Raw genomic sequence first — 20,684 nt, 5'->3', positions numbered from 1 at the left:
GAGATATTTTTTATGAAAAACGTGTCTCTGAGACATTTTCTATGAAAAGCGTTTCTGAGATATTTTTATGAAAAGTGTCTGATACACTTTTTGTGAAAAAAGTTTCTCTGAGACATTTTTTATTAAAAGTATTTCTGAGAATTTTTTTATGAAACAAACGTGTCTGAGAGCGACATTTTTTATGTAAAAGTATCTGTGAGAAATTTGTTATGCAAAAGGTGTCCTTGAGAATTTTTTTTTATGCAAAAGGTGTCTGTGAGAAATTTGTTATGAAAAAAGTGTCTCGGAGATATTTTTATCAAAAAAGTGTCTCAGAGATATTTTTTATCAAAAAAGTGTCTCAGAAATATTTTTTATTGAAAAAGTGTCTCAGATATGAAAAAAGTTTCTCCGAATTTTTTTATGAAAAAAATATTTTTGAAACATCTTTTATGAAAAATGTGTCGGAGATGTATTTTATGAAAAAAGTGCCTCTGTATTTTTTTAAGTTCTCTGAGAATTTTTTTATGATAAAAAGTGACTGATTTTTTTTTTGAACTGGCTGTGAGACATTTTTTGTTAAAAGGTGTCTGAGATTTTTTTATGATAGTTTTTAATGAAGCAATTGGCTCTGAAACATTTTTTATGAAAATGGGTCTGAGAGACATTTTTATAAAAAAGTTGTCCGAGACATTTTTCTATGAAAAGTGTCTGTGAGAGAAGTATTTATGAGAAATTTTTTATGAAACAAACGTGTCTGAGACATTTTTTTTTTTTTTTTGCAAAAGGTGTGTGTGAGAAATTTGTTATGAAAAAAGTGTCTCAGAGATGTTTTTTTATTGCAAAAGTATCTCAGACATTTTAAATGAAAAGTGTCTTCGAGATTTTTTTTATGAAAAAAAGTGTTAATGAGACTTCTTTTATGAAAAAAGTGTCGGATATATATTTTATGAAAAGTGTCTCTGAAGTTTTTTTATGAAAAAAAGTTTCTCTGGGAAAAAGTTCTCTGAGACATTTTTTGTTAAAAGGTGTCCGGGAGACATTTTTCTATGAAAAACGTGTCTCAGAGAAAAGTATTTCTGAGAAATTTTTTATGAAACAAACGTGTCTGAAAAGTTTCTCCGAGATTTTTTTTATGAAAAAAGTGTTTATGAGACTTCTGTTATGAAAAAAAGTATCGGAGATATATTTTATGAAAAGTGTCTCTGAAGTTTTTTATGAAAAAATTGACTCTGAGATATTTTTTTTTTTAACTGGCTATGAGACATTTTTTTAAAAGGTGTTTCTGCGATTTTTTATTAAAAAAAATCTGTGGGATAGTTTTTAATGAAACAATTGGCTCTGAAAGATTTTTTTATGAAACAATTAAAAAAAAACAGTTTTATTTTTCTATGGAAAAAGTGTCTCTAAGCTATTTTGTATTTAAGATATTTTTTATGAAAAAAATGTGTATCTGAGTTATTTTTTAAAGTGTCTCTGGGCCATTCTTTCTGAAAAAAAGTTTCTCTGAGACATTTTTCTGGAAAAGTTCTTCTGGAATATTGTTTGTAAAAAAAAAGTCGTTGATAGAAAAATTTCTCAAGATTTTTTTTTATAAAAAGTGTCTGGAATATTTTTTATGAAAAGGGCTAGATAGGGTTTAAGAATTACCTCAGAAAAATATGTGAAAATCAATTTTTTATCACATTTCTTTGTTGATAAAAATTAGTTTAAACTATGATCATCTTCTTAAGCCCCTTTATTTCCATTTTTTTAATTGAAAATGAAAAATTTAACTTACTTGAATCCTTTGTCATCATCAATGCCATTGACAACGCCATTTGTTGTTGTCACTTGGTCGTCTTTTTTCAATCCGTTTGTGTCAAATGGTGAATTTGCTTTTTCTTTATCGTCGTGTGGCTGTAAAAAACACAACAAAAACACACAAAATATATACATTAATATAAATTTTAATAATTAATAAAATTACATATGAACAATTCTTGATATGCGTATGTGTGTGTATAAGCTTACCTTATCATTATCGTCGAATTTCAATCCCCTCAAACGTGGTTCGAGGCCGGACAAAGGACTCTCTTTATTCGTTGGTGATCCACCCAAAACATATTCGACCATTTTAACACCCAAACCACTTGTAGAATCACGAGGACTGTAAATGAAAAATATATATAAATTAGCTTCGTTTTAAAAGAAAACTGTTAAATTAAGGAAATAATTTTATATTCCTACAAAAAGCTAATATTTTCAATATTTATAGTCCCATAGTCTAAGAAAAAACTGCGTTTGCAAATAGAAAAACAAGTAAATAAAGTCTAAAGTCGGGCGGGGCCAACTATATTATACCCTTCACCATTATGTAGACCAAAATTTGTGTTACCATCTCAACTCCTTCAAATTTGTTGGGAGTTATTATCAACGTTTATATTCCCGTATACAAATATTTATAACTGAAACGATTTGGAGACAATTTTTTGTACTTCTACAAAATCGCTAGAATTAAAAATTAAATCGGCTAATAATCCCAGGTTATTAAGCACAATGTTAGTAAAAAAAATATGGGAAATATAAAGCTAGAGCAATTTTGATGCAATTGTACAAAAGAGCATTTATGATTTATCAGGCTATACATGTGTATTCGAGATATAGGACAATTTGAGTAATATTTACAATTTTTGCTTCTCAGCAGTTGCGATTTTACAAGAATATTGGTTAAATCTCGCCAAGATATGTGGTCAATTCTGTTTGTGATATATTATTTGGCCAATTCGGGCGATATTTCCGCAAGTCGAAGCTTTATTTAAAATTCGACTATTCTGTGGAAAGTGTGGCATTACAGTGTGTAGGATATGACTACGATATGGGGAAATCATCACAGAATTTTTGTGTAAAATGTGGGTATTTTATTATATCAAGATGACACACTAAAAAAGCATATTAAATGTATTGTCTGTGGGTCTAAAATATTAAATATTCTACCCTATTTCCCCTTCTCTGGCGTACATATATGGGAGCTATATCTAAATATGAACCGATTTTGACCAAATTTGGCATGCATTACAGGTTGGCTGATAAGTCCCGGTCTAACAAAGAAAAACACATTTTTTTGTCAAAATTCGTTCTTATTATTCAACATAGTTCCCTTCACGAGCGATACAACGATTATAACGACCTTCTAATTTTTTGATACCATTTTGGTAGTACTCCTTCGGTTTTGCCTCAAAATAGGCCTCAGTTTCGGCGATCACCTATTCATTGCAGCCAAATTTTTTCCCTGCGAGCATCCTATTGAGGTCTGAGATCTGGAGAATACGGTGGATGGGGAAGCAATTCGAAGCCCAATTCATGAATTTTTGCCATCGTTCTCAATGACTTGTGGCACGGTGCGTTGTCTTGGTGGAACAACACTTTTTTCTTCTTCATGTGGGACCGTTTTGCCGCGATTTCGACCTCCAAACGCTCCAATAACGCCATATAATAGTCACTGTTGATGGTTTTTCCCTTCTCAAGATAATCGACAAAAATTATTCCATGCGCATCCCAAAAAACAGAGGCCATTACTTTGCCAGCGGACTTTTGAGTCTTTCCATGCTTCGGACCTGGTTCACCGGTCGCTGTCCACTCAGCCGATTGTCGATTGGACTCAGGAGTGTAGCCATGATTCATCCATTGTCACATATTGACGGAAAAACTCGGGTGTATTACGAGTTAACAGCTGCAAACACCGCTCAGAATCATCAACACGTTGTTGTTTTTGGTCAAATGTGAGCTCGCGCGGCACCCATTTTGCACAGAGCTTCCGCATATCCAAATATTGATGAATGATATGACCAACACGTTCCTTTGATATCTTTAAGGCCTCTGCTATCTCGATGAACTTCATTTTACGGTCATTCAAAATCATTTTTTGGATTTTTTTGATGTTTTATTCGGTAACCACCTCTTTCGGGAGTCCGCTGCGTTCACCGTCCCCCGCGCTTGAATTTTACATACCAATCAATTATTGTTGATTTCCGTGGGGCAGGGTCCGGAAACTCATTATCAAGCCAAGTTTTTGTTTCCACCGTATTTTTCCCTTCAGAAAACAGTATTTTATCAAAACACGAAATTCCTTTTTTTTTCATTTTTTTCACAATAACAAAAGTTGCTTCACAGAAGACGCTCTATCTCACAAACTAATTGACTTACAGACGTCAAATTTTGACACGAATCATTTGAAGTTTGGTACTATATAAAAATAATATGCATTTAATACTAGCGACGCCATCTATGTGTCAGACCGGGGATTTATCAGTCAACCTGTTATGCCGATGGGAGCAGCATAGTAATGGTGCATATAGGACGTTTTAGGAAGATGTTACTATGAACACTACCTATGGTGGCCCATCTTGAAACCGGGGACTGGAAACAAATTGGTCACTTCGTCAAAGAAGTTAGAGCACACAAATATTGACATGGGTGTATAAAGGCCTCCATAAGACAGTAAATATTGGATCCTTTTTTCAATCTAACCTAACCTAGATATATCAAGTTCATCACTTTTTAAGGATTATTTAAAGTAATATTTTTTAAGCGCCTCGTCTAGTAAAAAAAAAACTACGATTTTCAATAAAATTTAACATATAATATTCCCTTTCGATTTAACGAATTTTTCTAAATAACAAAATGGCCTGACAATATATCGTTCTCTAAACCGAGCTTCGACTGTACTTCTAAATTCTCGAAAAAAAAATTGGGAGATCGATCAATCTGAAGGTGTTGTTGGGCCGATATGATTCCCATTCTATGTGTGGAATATATTGTCCAAAGCAATGATGCGCACAGATTAGGGGGAAACATTCGTACCCGAATCTTCACGAAATAATTTCTCAATAGCACAACATGTTTTTAGCCAAGCAGAGTAAATTGTAATTAATGAAATAAATGACGTAGACTATCCCTGGAAAACGTTAACTTAAGCAGTCTGCTAATGTTTTTGGAACAATCTGGTTGGTTCAACAAAGAAAAATAATCAAGAAGGTTCAGCGGTTAAAACTAGAAGTGCCCATATGTATTAGGTACTTTTAGTTAATGTGGTATCACAATGGACTGAATAGTCTAAGTGAGCCTGAATCTTAATCGGGCTGCCACTTTAACCTAACCATCCCTGATTTGCGAAAACATCTCCTATAGTGGCAAGCGTGAAGCATATAACTTGATCCTGACTTACATCCAAATAATTCAATCACTCATTGTTTTTTTTTTTTTTTGAATCCTCGATAGTATAGTGATTAGTATTCCTGCCCATTTTGCTTTCGGTGAACTTCTTCGAATACTCACCTCAATATACCAGCATTTCCACTCGCTGTCGTATCAGGAGCTTGTGGAAATGTACGTGGCCTCGGCAATATGGTTTCAGTCTGTGTTGACCATGGCGAATCTTTCCAAACATGTGGATCACCAATGTGTAGGGGATTTAAAGGGCCACCGGTAACACCAGCCGATGAGGCTCCCTTGCCATCCGATTTTTCCCATAGTTTTTTGGCAGTGGATGTAGTGATCTGAAAGATAAGAGAATTTAAACAAAATCGATTAGTTCAATAAATAAGCAAAATATTATCTAAATATTATCTAAAGAATATTAATTTCCCCAAGTTTATAATGCTCCAAGCTTAGATATACAGTAATGTTTATTTGTTGTGGTGACAGTAGAAAAATGAATTACATGACATTTTTCTCTTGTGTTCCGGTTTGATTTTAACCACTTTTTGCCATTTCCGTTGTTGGATGAGCTGTTAATTTTTATCAACAACAGGACATGTTAATACCTTCACACTTGCAAATACTCTAAGAAAAATGAAATATGGGAAACAGAGGGTAAGTAGGCCTTCTAGAAGGCCTTCCTTTGGACTTTTTGTAGGACCTGGTAGTTATTTATACATTTGCAGAGTAATACTATAAATTTTGTTTAAAAGTGTTTATTGCAAGAAATAAAAAAAATCACAAAAATATTTCCAATTAAAAAGTTAATTGTAGCTTTTTCAATTAAAAATATAATTAAATATTAAGTCAACGATTGAAAAATTTTAAATGTTTTATTAAAAACTAATTGATTACAACAATTAACTTTTTAACAAACTCGATAAAGGCAGATAAAAAAATGATTGAAAATGTTCTAATTATTAATTAAAACATTAATGGGTACAATCAATTTTTAAATTAAACTAAGTCTGTTACAAAAATTATTGAATATAGTTACTTTTTTAATTTAAGAAATTTATTGAGTTTTGCAATTGATATCAATTATATTTTTGGTTGAATCGACTAAAAAATTAATGAAGTTTTACAATCAATGTCAATTAAATATTTAATTGAATCAATTAAAATATTAGTTGAAATTAGCTAATGAAATATATTAATTTTTTAATCAAGTTTTTTCTTATTCCTAATTAATACTGAGATTGAATTGATGATGAGGTAACGCTGCTGGAAGGCCTTCCGTGAGGAGGGAATCTGGAATGACTTATGTGAAAATTAAAGATTCCCAATTGTATAAAACCATGGTTCTGAATTTTTTTCGCTACAAATCCAATTCTACAATTTTAGAATTCAGCCACAGAAGCCCTGTTAGAAGGCCTTCCATCCAAAGTTACCAGAAATTATCCATATTAGTTTGGTTATAAGACTACCCGTTTTCCATTTTCACTTCATATTTTCAGGCCTTATGTTAATAAAAATCCTTGGCAATCCCCCCTCCATTTTAGCAATTTCCTTGTGATAGACCTACGATTCGTTGGCCACCTCCCATTATATGACAGTTGCAAATTACAGGTTCCAGGTTTTTGTCCAATCATTGCAGCAATTTATTTCCAACTCCCACGCCTTCAACGAGTTTTTACACTGCAATGATGATGTTTTGCTCTAGAGGGTAATGACATTTCTCTTCTTCGGGATTTGAATGGCGTTGTTTGGTTTTGTGATTTGATTTCGCTTTACCTCCTGGGTGGGTGAATTCTAGTGTATAGTATGACCTAATTGTCCATAAAGTAATAGAGGGATGAGTTTGGAATGATGGTGAGATGATGAGAGAAAACGGATACGTGTTCAAGTATTTTGAACTATATGGAGGAGGGAAAAACAAAAACCATAAGGGCGATACACGCGGACGTACTCTCCTAACCAGCAACAATCAAAAAGGAAATTAGAAATTATAGCTGAAAGTTGACAGAACATAATTAGAGTAGGGGAAAAATAACAGACAATGGCGAGGAGATCTCCACAACCTTTTCAAATTTCACCTGAGGCACTGTCAAAAGCTTGGAACTCTATTAAAGAATTAAATTAAGAGCTGAGTAAATGGTTTAGAATAAAAGGAAACGGATGTGTCAATTTTATATTTTTTCATTTTGTTTTTTGTTTAAAAGCAAAAAAAGAAAATGTGGGAAAGGACATCAAAATATTGAATCAGTTTAGATTTGTTCGAATTGGTTATCTTTGGCACGCATTGGGGCCATCAAACGGCCAACAAACAGGTTGCCCCTCGAGTCAAAAATAATCTACCAAATTTTGAAGAAAACTGTACCAAACAAACAAATGTTGTTTTGCAAAATTTTATGTCTTAAAGAAATTTGTGAAAATTTTATTTCTAAAGAATTTTTTGTCAAAAATTTATTTCTATAGGAAATTTTGCCGAAATTTTATTTCTATAGAAAATTTTGTTAAAATTTTATTTCTATAGAAAATTTTGTTAAAATTTTATTTCTATAGAAAATTTTGTTAAAATTTTATTTCTATAGAAATTTTTGTCAAAAATTTATTTCTATAGGAAATTTTGCCGAAATTTTATTTCTGTAGAAAATTTTGCCAAAATTTTATTTCAAGAGGAAATTTTGCCAAAATTTTATTTCAAGAGGAAACTTTGCCAAAATGTTATTTCTATAGAAATTTTTTTTCAATTTTTATTTCTATAGAAAATATTGCTACAATTTTATTTCTATAGGAAATTTTGAAACATTTTATTTTTATAGGAAACTTTGCCAAAATTTATTTCTTATAGAAAATTTTTTCAAAATTTTATTTCTATAGGAAATTTTGCCGAAATTTTATTTCTATAGAAAATTTTGTCAAAATTTTATTTCTGTAGAAAATGTTGTCAAAATTTTATTTCTATGGAAAATTTTGTCAACATTTTATTTCTATAGAAAATTTTGACAAAATTTGATTTCTATAGAAAATTTTGACAAAATTTTATTTCTATAGAAAATTTTGTCAACATTTTATTTCTATACAAAATTTTTTCAAAATTTTATTTCCATAGAAGATTTTGTCAAAATTTTATTTCTATAGAAAATTTTGGCAAAAGTTTATTTCTATAGAAAATTTGACAAAATTTTATTTCTATAGAAAATGTTGACATGATAAAATGTTATTTCTATAGAAAATTTTGTTCAAATTTTATTTCTATAGAAAATATTGCTACAATTTTATTTCTATAGGAAATTTTGAGACATTTTATTTTTATAGGAAACTTTGCCAAAATTTATTTCTTATAGAAAATTTTTTCAAAATTTTATTTCTATAGGAAATTTTGCCGAAATTTTATTTCTATAGAAAATTTTGTCAAAATTTTATTTCTGTAGAAAATTTTGTCAAAATTTTATTTATATGGAAAATTTTGTCAACATTTTATTTCTATAGAAAATTTTGACAAAATTTGATTTCTATAGAAAATTTTGACAAAATTTTATTTCTATAGAAAATTTTGTCAACATTTTATTTCTATACAAAATTTTTTCAAAATTTTATTTCCATAGAAAATTTTGTCAAAATTTTATTTCTATAGAAAATTTTGGCAAAAGTTTATTTCTATAGAAAAGTTGACAAAATTTTATTTCTATAGAAAATGTTGACATGATTTTATTTGTATAGAAGATTTCGACAAAATTGTACTTCTATAGAAGGTTTCGATAAAATTTTATTTCTATAGAAAATTTTGTTAAAATTTTATTTCTATAGAAAATTTTGTCAAAATTTTATTTCCATAAAAAATATTTTCAAAATTTTATTTCTTTAGAAAATTTTGTTAAAAATGTTATTTCTATAAAAAAAAATTTCAAAAATTTTATTTCTATAGAAAATTTTTTCAAAATTTTATTTCTGTAGAAAATTTTGCCAAAATTTTATTTCTGTAGAAAATTTTGTTAAAATGTTATTTCTATAGAAAATTTTGTTAAAATTTTATTTCTATAGAAAATTTTGTCAAAATTTTATTTCTTTAGAAAATTTTGTTAAAAATTTTATTTCTATAAAAAAATTATTTCAAAAATTTTATTTCTATAGAAATTTTTTTTTTCAAAATTTTATTTCTATAGAAAATTGTTTCAAAATTTTATTTCTATAGAAAATTGTTTCAAAATTTTATTTCTGTAGAAAATTTTGCCAACATTTTATTTCTATAGAAAATTTTGTTAAAATTTTATTTCTATAGAAAATTCTGTCAAAATTTTATTTCCATAAAAAATATTTTCAAAATGTTATTTCTTTAGAAAATTTTGTTAAAATTTTATTCCTATAGAAAATTTTGTCATAAGTTTTATTTCTATGGAAAATTTTGTCAAAATTTTATTTCTATAGAAATTTTTGCTAAAATTTTATTTCTATAGAAAATTTTGTCAAAATTTTATTTCCATAAAAAATATTTTCAAAAGTTCATTTCTTTAGAAAATTTTGTCAAAATTTTATTTCTATGGAAAATTTTGTCAAAATTTATTTCTTATAGAAAATTTTTTCGAAATTTTATTTCCATAAAAAATATTTTCAAAATTTTATTTCTTTAGAAAATTTTGTTAAAATTTTATTTCTGTAGAAAATTTTTTCAAAAATGTTATTTCTATAGAAAATTTTTTCAAAACTTTATTTTTGTAGGAAATTTTGCCAAAATTTTATTTCTTTAGAAAATTTTGTTACAATTTTATTCCTATAGAAAATTTGGTCATAAGTTTTATTTCTATGGAAAATTTTGTCAAAATTTTATTTCTATAGAAATTTTTGTTAAAATTTTATTTCTATAGAAAATTTTGTCAAAATTTTATTTCCAAAAAAAATATTTTCAAAAGTTTATTTCTTTAGAAAATTTTTTCAAAATTGTATTTCTATGGAAAATTTTGTAAAAATTGTATTTTAGCTTAAAACCTTGCATTGACTAAACTACAAGTGTAGCTTAACCAACAGAGGAACAGAATGTTTGTCAAATTTATTTGGGCAAAGCCATATAGACTGCAAGATGGTTGGATGGACGCACGTTTCGGAATTACCACATTCCTCATCAGCATCCTCTTCTTGCTGCAAAACTATCAACCATTTATCAGAATAAATTCAGGCAATTCAATAAACCCAACTGCCTGAATCTTCCGAAAAAAGATTTATGAAAGCCGGCTTATGCCGAAATAAATTCATACAAACATTTCTCATTTCCTTTGCCACCATCAAATCATCGATTTGAGTGCTTCTATAGAAAATTTGGTCAAAATTTTATTTCCATAAAAAATATTTTCAAAATTTTATTTCTATAGAAAATTTTGTCAAAATATTATTTCTATGGAAAATTTTGTCAAAACTTTATTTATATAGAAAATTTTGTCAAAATTTATTTCTTATACAAAATTTTTTTCCAAATTTTTTTTTTTTTGTAGAAAATTTTGCCAAAATTTTATATCTGTAGAAAATTGTTTCAAAATTTTATTTCTATAGGAAATTTTGCCAAAATGTTATTTCTATAGAAAATTTTATTTCTATAGAAAATTTTGTTAAAATTTATTTCATATAGAACATTTTTTCAAAATTTTACTTCTATTGAAAATTTTGTCAAAATTTTATTTCTATAGAAATTTCCTTTTTTATAAAAATTTTTGTTCAAAGTTTGTTAAAAATGTATTTATATTTAAAGTGTTTTATTTAAATTTTATTTATATAGAAAATTGAGAGAAATATCAGGAATTCTACCAATCTACCAAACACTAAAAAATCTAAAATTTTTGGTAGAATTCTACCAACTGTGGCAACCGTGCCATAATTTTTAAGCCAAGCTTGGTTGACGTTTGCTGAGTGCAAAGAGTTGCGTGCTGTTTGACTCAGGACATCAATACTGCCTTTAGGACATTTTCCCTATTCCCTTTTTATTTCTGCGGAATAAAAAAACGACCATTTTCTTTGTTTGTTCACAAACACCTGAGTTTGAAATGCCTAGAATACTCTTTAATTATATTTCCTAAAATTAAAATGAAGTAGGAAACATGAAATGTAAAAAGGCAGTAATAATATTAAAAAATATATACTTGGGTTTAGCCAAGGTCACACTGCTTTAAAAAAAAATATTTTATTCGTTAATTAAATTAACAAAACTTTAAATTAAAATATAAAAAACACGCAAGCCACGCTAATTGAAGACAAGCATTTTTATTTTCTTTGCCCATGAAATCACTTTAGAAATGTTTGCGTGAAAATAAATTATAATGGATTTAGTTCTTAAATTACAAGCGCCACCTATATGTCTAATTTGAAACTAAAGTTACATTACAATGGATATGTGGCGAATTGTATAGAAAGCAAATAATAATTTATTAATATGATATGTTTAATAAGTTATTTTTGTTTTATTTGGACAAATTTATTAAATTAATTATACATCATAAATCTATTGTAATGTAACATTAATTTCAATTTTGACATATAGGCGGAGCTCGTTTTATGATTTTTTGATTAGAAGATCCATTATAATTTATTTTCACATACATCTTGAAAATTGAAGTTGTTACGAAAATATTTCTTGATACTCAAGGAATTGGAAATTCTATAAAAAATATTTTTTCATTCCGATTAATTTAAATATTTATAACTAAAAAAAATTATTCCTAGAATTATTTTTCTCGAAGTTTTTCAATATTTCCCCAAGCATGGAAATTCAAGAATCTACAAAATTTAATCTTAGGTTTGGCAGCTTATTTACCACTATAATAATAAACAAGTTAAGGACCTTTAGCCATACATCTTTATTCATTTTAAGGATGTTGTTTGCGTGGGAAAGCAGGTAAATAAAATGGGAGAAATAAAGAAATCATGAAAATCTTCTAGGTCTGTCGGTACCCAGCAAAAACTAGGTAACCACATCTCATTACAATTGACATTACCAGGAGTAAAGCTGTCATTACACGTTGCATTACATTGCGGCGAGTTATAATGTCTAACTTGTAATGACAAAAATAAATACTTCTCGGTAATTTTCGAATTGTTATTCTCAAATTTTTAGTCAGTTGTAGTCAAAAACAATGGAAGATGAAGATGGGAAAATGGCAGCAGAGGGTATCAAACCATTGACGGCGTTCGATGCAAACGTGTCGTTTATGATTTTTTGTTCCACAAATTAAACTAAGAATAAAAAGAAATTTATATCAGGGAATGACGTAGAACAATCGGTCAAAAGTTTCTCATTATTATTTACACAAAATTTAACATCATTTGTGAGTTTTTAACAAAAAATATTGCAAATTAAAAATGAACGAACGTGTATGTATCGAACACCGTAAATGCAACTTTTGGTATGACGTCGCCCATTTTCCAATCTTCCTTTTCTATTGTTTTTGGTTGTAGTTAACGAATTAATAAAATAGAATAAATGATGGTACCATTAGGTATAATTATTCACATAATCGAGCACTTACATAAAAAATCAAAAAGAATATGTAATGTAACGGTCATTCTGAAAAATTTTCCGTTAAGAAATTTTTATCACAAATATTTCATAATAATTGTGTTTAATGACATTGTCATATTATGTTTTAAATAAATGCTTTCTTATACCTCATTCACATTACACTTCCAAAATGCGCTTAAACTAAATTTCAAATGCCATTTGCCTTATAAAAAAGAGACTTAAAATCCACTTTTAGTAGATTTTGAACCTTATTCACGAATCCAACTCCCTTAAACAACCTACATTTATTTCAATTTTAAGTGTGAAATTAATTTGCATCTTATTTAGATTATTTATTAGATTTTTTGTTTATTTATACAATATTCTATTTCTATTCAAGTAGTTCTCCTATTACAGCATCACTCGCCATATTTTGATCCATTGTAATCGGCGATAGAAATCAATATTTTTGAGATTTGGTTGCCTGAGACAATAAGTAGCTATTTTGCAAGCTTTGGTGTATCTACGAATAAGTCATTACATATTAGGTGATTATATGCTTTAAATGCACTACTTATTTTATGGCCGAATGTATGCCTGGGGAGAAGTACTTTCCTTCTAGGACATGCGTATGTAAAAGTAATCCGAAGCGATGCCAATTAATAAGTGGTTATTCATTTTTAAATAGGCTTACCTACAAGATTACCGGGTAATGAGAGTTTTTGCTGGGTATACACAGTAACGATGGCCGTACACTCATGTTGACTTTGTCAAGAGAAAATTCGCAGGGCAAAAATGAGGGATTTTGCAGTAAAATAAAAGCAAACAATCATATAAAACAACACCTTACTCAAGAACAGGTCATACGTATTAAAGAAAATGCCAAGTGGTCATGAGAAAAAGTGGCACATATGTGTATATATATGTACATATTTATGGGAAATATCATGACATCCAACAACCATTGAAAAAATATTATTCTACACTCAAAAAGAAAAAAGTTTACCACAAACTTTCCTTTTTTTTTATCCATCAAAATTTATTTAAATTTAAAATATATGAAAATTTCCTTCTTCATGTTTTAAACAAATTTCACATCCATATTTACTCTAAGTGTACAAAGATGTTAAAACATTTCTCTTTCGTGTAATTTTTGGCCAATAACAAATAAAATTTCCCCATAATAATCCACCCCAAAAGGTTTGGCAAATTTTGACAAATGTTTAAATTACATGCACATACCAAACACATACATACACAAACAAACTTATATGGTCATTGTAGCTCGAAGGACCAAAAATGGAAAGACGATAGGCATATGGCTATATATATTACACATTGACATTGAATATCTTATTTATATGAAACAAAAAATGAGAGAAAGAGAGGGAGAAAGAAAAAATTAATGAAACCTGCACGCACTGAAATAAAAATGTTAGAATGTGTAATAAATATTTCCACACATATACTACTACACTTCACTGTGCATGTGATATAGCCATTGGTTTAGCTAAGCCAGTATTATATGGGGATATGACCATTAACGTGTTAAATACCCATATTAAAGGAATCCCAAAGAAAATAACATAAATTCCACTTCAACTTAAACTTCCATGTTACCGGCTACCATTTTAGTAAGGTGTTCACTTGTTTAATGGCATGTTCATGGTAAAAATGTATGGCTCTATGGGCACATCATTACACATGTGTTGGGGGCACAATAAAACTGTCTAATTAACATAAAATTACATAGGTTTTCATTCGTTATTTTCTAATTAAAACTTCTTTGGAAAATGCAAGATATTTTCTAAAGAAATAACATTTTGCAAAAAAAAAAACAAAAAAAGAAAATATTTTGCAAAAAAAATGTATATATTTTAGTAAAACTTTTCTATGGAAAGAAATGCTCGAGGAGATTTTTAGTAGATAAACAAAAATGTTGAGAAAATTTTCTATAGAGAAATTTTTTTTTTGAAAAAATTTTCTATAGAAAGAAAATTTGAAATAAAAACTTATAAAAAGAGAATTGTTTGAGACAATTTTCTACAGAAAGAACATTTTGAAAAAATTTTCTATAGAAAGAACATTAGAAAGAAAATTTTTTATAGAAAATTTTCTATAGCAGATAAACAATTTCGGATTTTTTTTTTACACAGACACTTTTTAAAAAGTTTTCTTTTGAAAGAAAGAAAGAAATTTTATAGAAGGAAATTTTTCAAAAAAAAAATTATAGAAAGAAATTTTTGAAAAAAAAAATCTATAGAAAGAACATTTTGAGAAAATTTTCTATAGAGAAATTAAGAAAGAAAAAAAAACTTATAGAAACAAATGTTTGAGATAATTTTCTACAGAAAGAATATTGAAAGATGATTTTGAAAAAGTTTTCTATAGAAAGCAAATTTCGGCAAAATTGTTTATAGAAAAAAAATTTCGAGAAAATTTTCTATAGAAAGTCAATTTAGAGAAAATTTTCTATAGAAAGAACATTTGTGGAAAATTTTGTCAAAATTTTCTTTCTACAGAAAATTTTGTCATAATTTTCTATAGAAAGAAAAATTTGATAAAATTTTCTATGGAAAGAAAATTCTGAGAAAGTTTTATATAAAAAGAAAATTTTGAGAATATATTCTATGGAAAGAAAATTTTGACAAAATTTTCAATAGAAAGAAAATTTTGAAAAAAATTTGCTATAGAAAGAAAATTTTGACAAAATTTTCTATAGAAAGACAATCTTGACAAAATTTTCTATAGAAAGAAAATTTTGAGAAAATATTCTATAGAAAGAAAATTTTGACAAAATTTTCTATAGAAAGAAAATTTTGAGAAAATATTCTATAGAAAGAAAATTTTGACAAAATGTTCTAAAGAAAGAAAATTTTGACAAAATATTCTAAAGAAAGAAATTTTTGACAAAATGTTCTAAAGAAAGAATATTTTGACAAAATATTCTAAAGAAAATTTTCTATAGAAAGAAAATTTTGAGAAAATTTTATATAGAAAGAAAATTTTGAGAAAATTTTATATAGAAAATTTTGAGAAAATATTCTATAGAAAGAAAATTTTGACAAAATGTTCTAAAGAAAGAAAATTTTGACAAAATATTCTAAAGAAATAAATTTTTGAGAAAATTTTATATAGAAAGAAAATTTTGAGAATATATTCTATAGAAAGAAAATTTTGAGAAAATTTTCTATAGAAAGAAAATTTTGAGAAAATGTTCTGTTGAAAGAAAATTTGACAAAATCTTCTAAAGAAAGAAAATTTTGACAAAATGTTCTGTAGAAAGAAAATTTTGACAAAATGTTCTGTAGAAAGAAAATTTTGACAAAATTTTCTATAGAAAGAAAATTTTGACAAAATGTTCTAAAGAAAGAAAATTTTATACAGAAAGAAAATTTTGACAAAATTTTCTATAGAAAGAAAATTTTGACAAAATTTTCTATAGAAAAAAAATTTTGAGAAAATTTTCTATAGAAAGAAAATTTTAATAAAATGTTCTAAAGAAAGAAAATTTTGACACAATATTCTAAAGAAAGAAATTTTTGAGAAAATTTTATACAGAAAGAAAATTTTGAGAATATATTCTATAGATAGAACATTTTCTATAGAAAGAAAATTTTGAGAAAATTTTCTATGAAAAGAAAATTTTGACAAAATCTTCTAAAGAAAGAAAATTTTGACAAAATGTTCTATAGAACGAAATTTTTGAGAAAATTTTATATAGAACGAAATTTTTGAGAAAATTTTATATAGAAAGAAATTTTTGAAATAATTTTCTATAGAAAGAATATTTTGAGAAAAATTTCTATTGAAAGAAAATTTTGAGAAAATTTTCTATAGAAAGATAATGTTGAGAAAATTTTTTATAGAAAGAAAATTTTGTACAGAAAAGCATTTTGAGAAAATGTTCTATAGAAAGAACCTTTGTAGAAGATTTTCTGTAGAAAGAATATTTTTGGAAGATATTCTGTAGAAAGAATAATTTCTATTGAAAGAAAATTTTGAGAAAATTTTCTATAGAAAGATAATGTTGAGAAAATTTTTTATAGAAAGAAAATTTTGTACAGAAAAGCATTTTGAGAAAATGTTCTATAGAAAGAACCTTTGTAGAAGATTTTCTGTAGAAAGAATATTTTTGGAAGATTTTCTGTAGAAAGAATATTTTTGGAAAATTTTCTATGGAAACAACAAATATGAAAAATCTTCTATAAGACAAAAATTATTTTACAAAATTTTTTATAAACAGAATTTTTTTTTTAAATTTTCGTTAGAAAGAAAATTTTTATAACAATCTTCTACAAGACAGAAATTTTTGGCAATATTTTCTAAAGACAGAAAACTTTTTTATAAATTGGAAGTAAACAATAAAATGAAAAAATCAAAATATATATGGATAGAAAATATTTTGACTAAAATTTGAGAAAATTTTCTACAAAAAAAAAATGCTGAACACATTTTCTCTAAGCAGAAAATTGTCGTTGGAAACAAAATTTTATATAAAAAGATAATATTAGGGGAAAACAATTAGAAAATTTTCTATAGAGCAAAAAATTAAGAAAATTTTCTATAGAAACAAAACATAGTGACGAAATATTCTATTGGAAGAAACAATTGAGAAAATTTTCTATAAAAAGCAAATATTGAGGAAATATTCTATAAAAAGAAAATGTTCTATAAAAAAATTAAGAAAATTTTCCATAGAAAAAAATATTGACAAAATATTCGATTGGAAGAAAAAATTTAGAAAATTTTATATAAAACACAAATGTTGAGGAAATATTCTATAAAGAGAAAATTTTCTATAGAACAAAACTTAAAAAAAAAATTAGAAAACTTTCTTTGGAAAAACAATAAATTGACAAATTTTTCTATAGGCAAAAAAATGTTGATGAAATTTTCTATAGACGAAAAAATGTTAACCATTTTTTAGGCACAGGGAATTTTCGACAAAATAGATAGAAAGATGTTAACGAAACTTTGTATAGACAGAAAAACTTTGGCAAAATTTGTTATTGTTAAAAAAATTTTTAATAGAAAAATTTGATAAACTTTTCTATAGACAGTAAACTTTTGACAAACTACACGCAAAGAAAAAAAAACGTTTGGAAAACGTGTACCGAAAACTTTTTTCTTTTGTTACAATTTTTTTTTTGAAATTCTTCGAAAATTTTAAACACCAAAAAGAATTCGTTTGTTACAATAAAAAAAAATATTTTTGAACCAACAACACATTCATTTTAAAATAACTTTTTGGTGTTAGGTCGGAGCAGTGGTCGAACCCAGGACCCTTGGTATGCAAGGCGGACGTAGCAACCAACGGTGCCCAACTAAATGCATTTTCTGTTAAATAAAGTTTGTTTAATCGGCACGTGGGCGCCGCAAGCTATGCTATATAAATATAACTTATATGGATACTTGTCTATTGATGACAATAACAGCTACGTAGCCCATTGGATAGTGTGTTTGGTTTGCCTAAAATTTCGTTTGGGAGGAAAGAATTATTTTTTTGCGTGTATGTACAAACAAAAAAAATCATGAACATTTTTCCAGTTAAAATGTTAATTGAGTTTTAAAAAATATTCAATTAAAAATTTAATTGATTCAATGAATTTTTTAATTGAAACATAAATCAATCACAAAAATTAATAGTATCAATTAATTTTTTAATTGACCTTCAATCAAATTTTTAATTGTTACAATAATTTCGGTGATTGAAGATATTACAATTAAAAAATTAATTGGATATATTAATTTCGTGATTGAATCAGAAATAACATTTTTTTGTGTAGAGAGAAAAAGTTGGGAAAAGTCTATAGACAGAAAAATTTTTAAAATTTTTTGACATATTAACAAATTTTGTTAAATATAGAAAAATCTTGATGAAATTTTCATTAGAAATGTTATTTTTTCTATAGACGTTTGACTTCGTTGATAGATTTTTTTTTTTTTTTTTTTTGAAAATCTCTTCTATGGACAGTAAACTTTTGACAAAATGTTATGTCGATAGAAAACTTTAATAAAAAGTATTGACAAAATTTTGTGTATACAGAAAATTTTTATGAGCAAAAAATTCCAGTAAATTTTCTATATGTTAGAAAGAAATTTTTGAAAAAATTGAAACAAAATTTTATATGGATAAAAAAATTTTAAAAAATCTCATGACAGAAAATGTTGACAAACTTTTTAAATTTAGTTAATATTCCTTAACATATGCCAGCCTTGCTATCTCAGTGTTAACAAGGATAATTTAAACTTTATCGTTTATCACTATAAACCTCACTCGTCCCAACAGCAAGGCCAGTAATCATTACATTTGCGATTTTCCACAATTTAATCTCAACTTTTCCAACGCCACGCCACATTCACATGAAACCTATGTCACATTTTGTAATCATCACCGTCGCAAACATTGTTGCCATGAACTGCTATGACAATAAGCCTTTGCCAGGAATATTTTAGCACAGTGCTGTTTGTCTTATGCCATGAGAAGCAATCACAACTTTAGTGACACTCCCTGTGGTCGGTCGCGTTTGTTATATCAGTGCAGAAGCAACAACCTTACTACAATACCTCATCTCATTCTCATTCCTTGGGTAGTCGTGTATATTTCATATTTGTGTCAAACTTTCAACAATGTGTCCTGGAACTGTGGAAACTGAAAGTATCTACAATAGGGCATATTAGTTACTAGCTTATGCGAGCGTCAAAGTATTATCCACAGACTTGCTTGTTATACCATATGCGATGCGATGATGATAAGTGGAGATGACGATACTGAAAATGTTCCCACCAGTGTTATAAGATAGCAATGATATGACATTATGACACTTGTATTTACTTATTGTGCTGTAAACCATTTGTGGATATACTGAGAATTCGATCTCTTAAGAGTATTGCAGTTTTGAAGAAATTAGAAATGTGAAGATAAATATTTGGTTAATGGGAATTTTAAGGCCAGTAAGTGAGGTAAAAGGTCAGTAAGGGTGGGTGATATGTATTGCAACCAACACCTTCATGACAGATTTATTCCAGTAAAAGATCATTTTATTGTTAACAAGCTTGCAAAAGCATATTGATCTATTTCATTTACAAATAAAGTTCCTCGTGATGGAATTCAAAACGCGATAGTGTCATTGCTTTATATTTGTATTGATTTTGGTTGATTCAAGAGAAGAAAATAGTCGAGTAGGTTAGCTGGTTAAAACAAGAAGTGCCCATATGTAATAGGTACTTTTAGTTAAATGTCGTATCACAATGGACTGAATAGTCTAAGTGAGTCTGAAAATAAAACGGGCTACCACTTTAACCTAACCTTCACATTAGGCTGGCCACAAGTGGCCATCATTAGAACCACGGTTGCCACACTTGGTAGAATTCTATCAAAAATTGTTGATTTTTCCTGTTTCGTAGATTGGTAGAATTATGGATGCTATAATCGATTTTGCACACTTTCCTCTCCAGCTAAAATGTAGTTTACAAAATTTCTACAAACATAAAATTTTTGACAAAATTTTCTATAGAAATGGAATTTTTCAAAGTTTTCTATAAAATTAAAATTGTTCAAAAATTTTCTATATAAATAAAATTGTTACAAAATTTTCTGGCTACAAGTGTCCATCATTAGGACCACGGTTGTCACAGTAAAATTCTTATTGTATAATATTTTGTATAAATAAAATTTTGACAAAATTTTCTATAGAAATAAAATTTTTGGACAAAATTTTCTATAGAAATGACCATTTTCAAAATTTTCTTAAAAAAAAAAAACAAGTAAGGAAAGTCTAAAGTCGGGCGGGGCCGACTATATTATACCCTGCACCACTTTGTAGAACTAAATTTTCGATACCATATCACATCCGTCAAATGTGTTGGGGGCTATATATAAAGGGTTGTTCCAAATACATACATTTAAATATCACTCGATCTGAACAGAATTTGATAGACTTCTACAAAATCTATAGACTCAAAATTTAAGTCGGCTAATGCACTAGGCTGGAACACAATGTTAGTAAAAAACAAGTAAGGAAAGTCTAAAGTCGGG

The 20,684-nt window shown here is 27.4% G+C and overlaps 1 protein-coding gene across 1 annotated transcript in view; it reads right to left on the bottom strand.

The window, feature by feature from the left end:
- Nucleotides 1–20,684, bottom strand: part of LOC142224640 (maternal protein pumilio-like) — a 138,246-nt gene that overhangs the window by 21,680 nt on the left and 95,882 nt on the right. The window contains exons 4-6 of the mRNA XM_075294424.1: nucleotides 5,296–5,516; nucleotides 1,993–2,128; nucleotides 1,760–1,878 (exon numbers count right to left, since the gene is read on the bottom strand). Of these exons, the coding sequence (XP_075150539.1) occupies nucleotides 1,760–1,878; nucleotides 1,993–2,128; nucleotides 5,296–5,516 (476 nt within the window). The remainder of the gene's footprint in view (nucleotides 1–1,759; nucleotides 1,879–1,992; nucleotides 2,129–5,295; nucleotides 5,517–20,684) is intronic.

This window comes from Haematobia irritans, chromosome 1, assembly GCF_050003625.1.
Source record: "Haematobia irritans isolate KBUSLIRL chromosome 1, ASM5000362v1, whole genome shotgun sequence".
Taxonomy (NCBI): Eukaryota; Metazoa; Arthropoda; class Insecta; order Diptera; family Muscidae; genus Haematobia; species Haematobia irritans.
Note: the sequence above shows the minus strand (reverse complement) of the source record. Positions and strands in the feature narration are given on the sequence as shown.